Source organism: Artemia franciscana, unplaced genomic scaffold (genome assembly GCF_032884065.1).
Source record: "Artemia franciscana unplaced genomic scaffold, ASM3288406v1 Scaffold_1206, whole genome shotgun sequence".
Classification (NCBI taxonomy): domain Eukaryota; kingdom Metazoa; phylum Arthropoda; class Branchiopoda; order Anostraca; family Artemiidae; genus Artemia; species Artemia franciscana.
In genome coordinates, this window is record NW_027062762.1 from 134,755 (window position 1) to 142,967 (window position 8,213).

At 35.6% G+C, this 8,213-nt stretch overlaps 1 protein-coding gene across 1 annotated transcript in view; it reads left to right on the forward strand.

Annotated features, from left to right (window-relative positions):
- LOC136042381 (telomere-associated protein RIF1-like) overlaps positions 1–7,037 on the forward strand; it is a gene marked incomplete in the record, with an annotated part of 125,733 nt that extends 118,696 nt beyond the window's left edge. Inside the window, 2 exon segments of the mRNA XM_065727361.1 lie at positions 2,450–2,639; positions 6,732–7,037. Coding sequence (XP_065583433.1) covers positions 2,450–2,639; positions 6,732–6,820 — 279 coding nt within the window.
- Positions 7,038–8,213: the final 1,176 nt, after the last annotated feature.

The window sequence follows — 8,213 nt, forward strand, 5'->3', positions numbered from 1 at the left end:
GAAAAATAAAGGAGAAAAAGAAAACTAAAAAAAAAATAAAAATTAAAATTAAAAAAAAAACTAAAAAAGGTAAACTACAAAAAAAAACTAAAAAGAAAAAAAAATAAAAAGAAAAAAAGCAAAAATTTATTTCATCATATGGACACTCAAAGAGAAATTACAGACTGGGACACCGGGACACAGGGAATATAAATGACCGGGACATAGGGACACAACTACAACGGGAACGCCGGGGGGCACAGGGGGATATATAAATGACGACGGGGACACAGAGAATGTTCGATTAGAAATCACCATCAACAAAGCTCAAGGGCAATCATTAGAATCATGAGGTATAGATCTGAATTTTTTTTTCCATGGACAATTATATGTTGCATGTTCAAGAGTCGGTAAACCTGACCATCTATTTATATGCACAGACAAAATCTCTTCTAGACCCATTTTTGGATTTTGTTCTTTTTGGTACTTTTTATTATATTTTGAAACCTTATGATGGCATACTATAAACCTTGGCTTCCGATAAGAGAGTTTACTCTATATTTGAAGCTGTATTTAATTAAACTATTTCTGTGTGTCAACAAGAGCAATAAGTACCCGAGTTTCAAGTTGTCGTTCGAAAAAAGTGAATTGTTCAGTTCTTTTTCTACTGTGCTAATTTTTACCCTTTTTTTTCCTAAAAATGTTTCTAGTAAGAAATTTAATTGCTACAGTAAAATAAAATTGAGTAACTTAAGGAAGCATTCGGTTCAGTATTCAGCAAGATTGCACTCACTGATATACCCCTTGTGAGTATGACGTCTAACGCCATCTACCTTAGTTTTGCCCTAGGATGGATGGCTGAATGGCTATCTATCAACAAGTGAAAGTGACATCATTTCTATACATTCATATATACATCATATTATACATTTTATATTGTTCCGAAAGATTAATATACACAAAAATCATACAAATATGATGTTTATAAAGAAGACAAAGCTTGCATTTTCCCGTAAGATGATTATACACAAACAGCTTACATGTCTGATGGCTATGAACAAAAGAAGAATACAGAGTAAAATCATGTTAGTATTTTTTCTATACTTAAACCAAAGAATTGTTACCCTAACAGCGTTATATATTTAAATAGCCGCATTCAGCCACATTCCTCATATCATATACATGTTATTTTTCATTTATGTATAAAAGTACCAAATATAATTAAAAAAAGGGGTTTATAACGCTTTGATGACTTTGATTAATTAAGCACTGGATCATAAGAGCGGAACATTCAGTCACTTTCAAAGTCCTTAAGACTGTCTTCAACAGATTTACTTGCAAATCTAGCTTATCTCCTTCAGACTTATGTTCTAATTCAGGTGACCGTGTCTGTGCCGATGGATGGATCGATGATAGATTATCTATCAACTAAAGAAAATGACATCATTTTTATACATCCTGAAAAAGACTTATGCCAGCTGTGCAACTCACTCATACTATCTGTTTGGGCTTTTTCTCCAATTAGCCATGGCTTGATGGTAACTTGATTTAATTCAAAAATATCAGACTGTCTTCAACAGATTTACTTGCAAATCTAGCTTATCTCCTTCAGACTTATGTTATAATTCAGGTGACCGTGTCTGTGCCGATGGATGGATCGATGATAGATTATCTATCAACTAAAGAAAATGACATAATTTTATACATCCTGAAAAAGACTTATGCCAGCTGTGCAACTCACTCATACTATCTGTTTTGGCTTTTTCTCCAATTAGCCATGGCTTGATGGTGACTTGATTGAATTCAAAAATATCAGACTGTCTTCAACAGATTTACTTGCAAATCTAGCTTATCTCCTTCAGACTTATGTTCTAATTCAGGTGACCATGTCTGTGCCGATGGATGGATCGATGATATATTATCTATCTACTAAAGAAAATGACATCATTTTTATACATCCTGAAAAAGACTTATGCCAGCTGTGCAACTCACTCAGACTATCTATTTTGGTTAACCTAACTGTTAACCAGTTAGGTTAACGTTCAGTAAACCTAACTTAACGTTAGGTTCAGTATTCAGCAAGATTGCAGTCACTGATATACCCCTTGTGAGTATGACGTCTAATGCCTATCTACCTTAGTTTTGCCCTAGGATGGATGGATAGATGATAGACTATCTATCAACAAGTGAAAATGACGTCATTTTTATACATTTCTGAAAAGACTTATGCCAGCTGTGCAACTCACTCAGACTATCTGTTTTGGCTTTTTCTCCAATTAGCCTTGGCTTGATGGCAACTTGATTTAATTCAAAGATATCAGGTGAAATACTCTTTGAATATGAAACCTTTATTAAAGCATGATTGTTATAGTAGCTTGATGTGTATTTTTCTTCAAAAAGGATATGCCGCTGTATATTACCTATCAAATGTTGTTTATTTCGTTTATTAATCCTTTTTTCTTCACCATAGACTGAAGATACTGTACCATCCCAAGACAATTCAGAGATGAATGCCAAGTCAATTGGAGGAAATTCTCAAAATTGCTTATCTACTCGGACAGTACTAAGTGATGCCTCTGTAACTGAACTAAATGAGGATAAGGCTGAGTTAATTAGTGTATCCACGCAAACTGACAACACTGGCACAATTGATGACGAATGTAAGTTTGTTCTCTTTCACGTTGTAATAATAGATTATATAGTAGATAGATTTTTTTATTTGCATATAATTTACTTTAATTTTATTACTTTTTCGAAGAAAATTAGAAACCGCAGTTAAAACAGTAAAAAGGTAAAAATGTGGGAAACGAGAACTAAAATGAACCATAAAGTCAAGCCGAAAAGTAGTAGATATTATCATGAATGAGTAAATAATCAGTCAAATTTCAAATAAAGATAAGTTACCATAAATAAGGGCCGCGCACTTTTATAAGATTCCTTGCGTGATTTTGGATCAATCAAGGTATCACGTGTCTACTTTACTGCCAGAAATTTGATGACCAGTGAGCGTGGGCTGACTGTAGTCCTCAGATCACTAACATGTGGGAAAATATGCCCATTGAGTCAGTCTACTGCTTGCATTTGGCTTTTTTTGCAACTGGTCTGAGCTTAATCGTTTTGTACCACGGTGAAGAGGTTTCTTATTTCTGACGTAGATTGGTCGGAAAACTGGAAGGGAGTGGGGTCAAAAAATCTTTTTTAAAAAATTCAACCTTTTTGGAATTTGAAGCCATTTAGTTGAGAAGCAAGTAAAGTTAATTGCAGTCAAAATTTCATTAACATTTTTGATGTGCTCAAATCCTTTTAGTAACACTCTGAAGGGTTACTTTGTAGAACGACCTTGTAAGTTTTGTGGTGATCAAACTACTGTCTGTGGAAAACTACCTGTTCTTTGGCTTTTTTCTCGTCCAAATGTACATACCCCGTAAGTTTCAAGCGAACTATATTAAACCCCGAACCACCTTTTAATTGATGAAAATATTCTAAGTCAGAAATGTCTCTCGGCCTGGGAAATTAGTCTCATGCATGTTTGCCAACCTAGTCCCTTATCTCAGCCAATCCCTGCATGACAAAAAACTTCCTCTTTTCTTAGGCTCATATCTTTCGGTGGCTCCTTCAACTAGGAAGCTATGGAACTGATGAAAGGGTATATTCACTCCCAGATTAAAGACCTTTATGTGACTATGGTTAAACAGGGTGTAACATATCTTTCTTTTTTTTTTACTAATAATCTGTCTCTGAAAATTTGCATAATCTAGGGCCCTTGTCCTTGAGGCGGCGTAGGTCATATTCATCTCCGAGGCATAACTGTTGGATGTTTCAGCTATTCTGAGCAATAATTTTGTGTTAAAATTTTGCTTTGATACTTTAAGGGGTATAATGGAGCGTTTGTCACGCTGAGGGTTAGGAAGGTCACTGACCCAATTTGTAAGTCATACACTTTTAATCTCCTTGCAATATATTGGTGGCATGCTCATGTTCTGGTTTGAATAAATCATTTTGTGGTGTAAGTCATTCGATGGTGTAAAAACAATTTTAAGAAGGCCCGCATTCTCGACCAAATTTTTTTACATTAGGGTTTTCTTGGTCCAGGGACTTGTGTAAGAGAAAACATTTTTCCCTCTGGTAGAGACTCTAAAAATATGAGGCCCGATTAGCCTAGGGAACGACCCCTCAAATATTAAAGCCAATTAGACTTCCAAGGCTAAAATTAGTCACTTAGTTTCTACTTAAACCTTTGCGTGAACAATTGGGCAACTAGCATAACTTATGACACGTTTCCTTGGACTGCGTTGGTCATGTCATCCCTGGAGACATTTCATTGGACTTTCAGCTAATTTTGGTAAAATGGGTATATATATATGAAAATTCCATCCGATGCTTTGTGGGTCTGCAGGGCACCCCTGAGCTAAGAAGATCACGGTAGAGGGGGAGGGGTGATTGCCCTTCAGTCCTTTTATAATGACTCTATAAATTAGAATTTCCGCTCCGTTGAGTCCGATATTAAGTGTCTACGAGCCTCACCTTTCAAATTGAGTAGCCAGGAAAAAAATTACTACTACAATAGTTTATCTTGTATTACCAAAAATTATGATAAAATTAAGCAATTGCTGATGTAGGAAAGATGAGTAAGATAAAGTTACCTGAATTCGCCTGTTGAATGGTAATATGGGATTAAGTATATTATCCTTTTTTGTGCTAAGGAAATTAGATGTTAAGAGGAAATCGCTGCTGAATATCGGCTGACAAATTACATAAATTCTAAATATTTTTAAAATCTGTAGAGGATCTACACCGTTAATAGGCCTATTGGCTATTATGTTTCTATATAAACTGGAAAATTTGGGTGCTTATGCTTCCTTTTCCTTCAATCCTTATGTAGCTCTTTCCTGGACTTGCTCAGCTCTGAATATTTAATTATATGTATATAAGTAATTACCAACTGGAGGGATCTATCTTTTGTTCAAACTAACCTTTTGAAAAATGTAAGAACACAACATTTTTTATGGGGTACAAAGATTTCGAGAAATCTGCTTTTCTAGATTTAGAATGCTCTACTCTGAGTCGTTCACCAAAACACTTGGAAAACTATAGGTCTCACCGTTCACCTGCGGATCCATGGAACTTGTCGGTCATGTGTCAATCCTAAAACACGGTAGTTCGCCTGAGCCTCTAAGCGGGCAAGCCTATTAGGCTTAGGTTACTCGTTCGCCTATGAGTCCAAGCAAATTCAGTTCACCGTTTTGCATACAAGTCCAGTGGACATTATTCTACATGAGTCAACCCAAAAATCCTGAAAAAAGGTTTATGCCAGCTTTGCCTCTTGCCCAGACTATCTGTCTTAGCTTTGTCTCCAATTAGCCATGGCTTGATGGCAAATTGATTTTCTAAATTGCCTTTGGAGTAATTTCGCCTCTGTAAACATCTACAATTCATAAATATCCATAAGCGGGATCTTTGTCTCTCATTTTCAAAAAAGGCTGAGACACAGGCTTTCTTATTGCGGTGATATCTCGAAGCCTAACTTAGGAATATGTCCTCTTTAATGGTTAATCCTCTGACTATGTATTTAGATGCATATCAGTGTTTTCCTCTGCCTCTTGTAGAGCAAATAAACCTCCAAATGTAAGCATCGATAAATATCAACGAGAAAGACCAGTATTACTTTCAAAATATTTGTTAAAATGAATATATGAATGTTTCTAAAGATAGTTTTCTGGAGATGGTCCATTTTGATCCTAAATTCTTTAAATATGTCCTGATATGCATATTGGTGTTTTGTCTTGTCTCTCTTTAAGTAATTTTGAAATCATAGTCACCAGTCGTGAATCAGGCTCAAATGCCAAGTTTTTCTCGCTTAACAGTTTTTTTTTGCGTTTTTGAACAGTTAGCTACTACGGGCTTAGATTCATTCTGTACTAGGTTGTGGCTATCAATGCAAACATCATTGCACTCCTACCAATAGAAGCCCAAAGGGCTGTAACCTCAGTGACCTGCCTCACTTTTTAACTTCGCCTCGTGGAACCTGCCCCACTTTCTTATCTCTTTTTTGGTGATTCTTGAGGTAGTGTGTTTTTCCTGGTATGATGATATTCCACAAAACAACTTTTATGAATGCGGTCAATTTTCATGCTGAACTCTTTAAAATGTTCTTATATGAACACGAGTGTTTTGCCCCGCCTACTTTTAACTGATTACGCGACCATAAACGGAAGTACCAAATGGGTGTCCACCAAGAGATGCGACTTAACGTTTTGAGCACAATAAGCTTACTATTAGTAGGGTATGATTAGGCCTATTTTGTTTCGTCTATTCAAAGCAAAGGGTTGGTGCGCTGGATTCGGGATCCCTTGTCTGAGAGGACGCGGGTTCGAATCCCAGTGTACCCAATTCTTCAGTTTGGGACGGGGGTCAGTGGCGTGACTCTGTAAGCTTAGCCAGAGTCGACCCAGCTCTAAATGGGTACCTGGAGAAATCTGGGGAAGGTAAAAAGGAAGGGGTTGCGAAAGCACAGGATGGCTGGCCCCCAACCCCCCATTGCACTTCCTGGCTGAAGGACCAAGAAACGAAGATCAGCACCGCCGGTACGGACTGTAAAGTCTAATGCCGTATTCTTTACCTTACCTTTTAGTGTCAATGTTAATTTTTTACGTTTTAGGCACAGTAATATCTTAAATATTACTCTTCTGCATTCAATTCATCTTAATATTTAGTTTTCCACTCATTTATTCACTTATTGCATTTCTTTTCAGATTTTCTGCTCGATGATCAAGCTAAGGCAGCTCTTCGAACCGTCATTTCTCACATGAGAAAGCTCATGGAGAAGCCTTCGTCTTCCTAAGACTTTGAGATGATATAAAAGATGTTGCTCCTACAAGTTTGGATTTAAGTGTCTTAATTTCTGTAAAAATTTGTCGTTTTCCATTATTTCCAATGAAAAAAATTGAAGAAGAAAAAATGCACAGATAGCCAAGGTGACACATAGGGCATGATTTGATTGTCTTGCTTCAATTATATTTTTTTTAATTTAAAATAAATTTGTCGCAGATTTGTTAAAATTACGAAATTTCTAGATGTTTGGTTCGGGATAATTTTATTGAATTAAAGTTCTACTACTAGCACTAATAACTCACTGCAGTACCAAGCTGCCTGAGGCCAACACAGCTACGCACGGTCCTCCTCCAACCTAATCTATTCAAGGCCTCCCTCTTTACACCCTCCCAGGAAGTTCCCATTTCTTTATTCTGGAATTTCGGATTAAGTTCCAAACTTCCCATTTCCGAACAGGAAGTTCGGATTAAGTTAACTTATTCTGTGGAATAGTCCCAATATAGCCTAGTTTAATATGATAACAGTTATCAGGTAGGGGTAAAAACGAGGTTTTTGAAAGTATTACATCCAAGTTATTTCTTAAAATAAAATTTAAAATCATTAATTTAAATTTAAATTATCACAAAAATATATATATTTTTTATAGATCAATAAAATATATCAAAACTAAAGTTTAGCCCTTAGATACCTTCAGTTTTTGAGCAGGTTGGCATAAGTAAGCTCAGATGATCCGTAATCAAGGTTGGGAAAATCGGTTATGATTGGAAATAAAATCCTGAGATATTAAATAGTAATATATACTCATTTCTAATTTTGGGGTAACATTTAATATACATACTTTTCATGAAATCCTAAGCTCCGGACTGAAATTCAAAGATATATGGGAAAATATACAAAAAAAAAGTGCTGACTTTATTGATTTAATGTTTGGATTATGTTAATTTATTCTGTGGAACAGTCCCAACATAGCCTAGTTTAGTATGGCTAAGGGTATCAGGTAGAGGTTAAAAACGAGGTTTTTTTCGCAAAAATATATTTCTTATAGATCAGTAAAATATTGTATCAAAATTAAAGTTTAGAGCTTAGATACATTCAGCTTGTGAGCAGGTCTGCGTAAGTAAATGCTAACTAGCTTATCTTATTCCTATGAAGGATCCCCAAAAGTTCTAGTTTGCAAAACGTGCTACAAAGCGTACCAAAGCTTTAAATTTTTGCATTCGATCGAAAATAATTGCCTGTAATCAACGCTGGGAAAAAACAGTTGTGATTGGAAATAAAATCCTGAGATATTTAATTGTAATATGCATCCATTTACAATTTTGGGGTAACGTTCTAATATAGCTGAAATTCAAAAAGGTAATAGGGAAAATATATATTAAAAACCGGCTACCAAGGTGTGTATT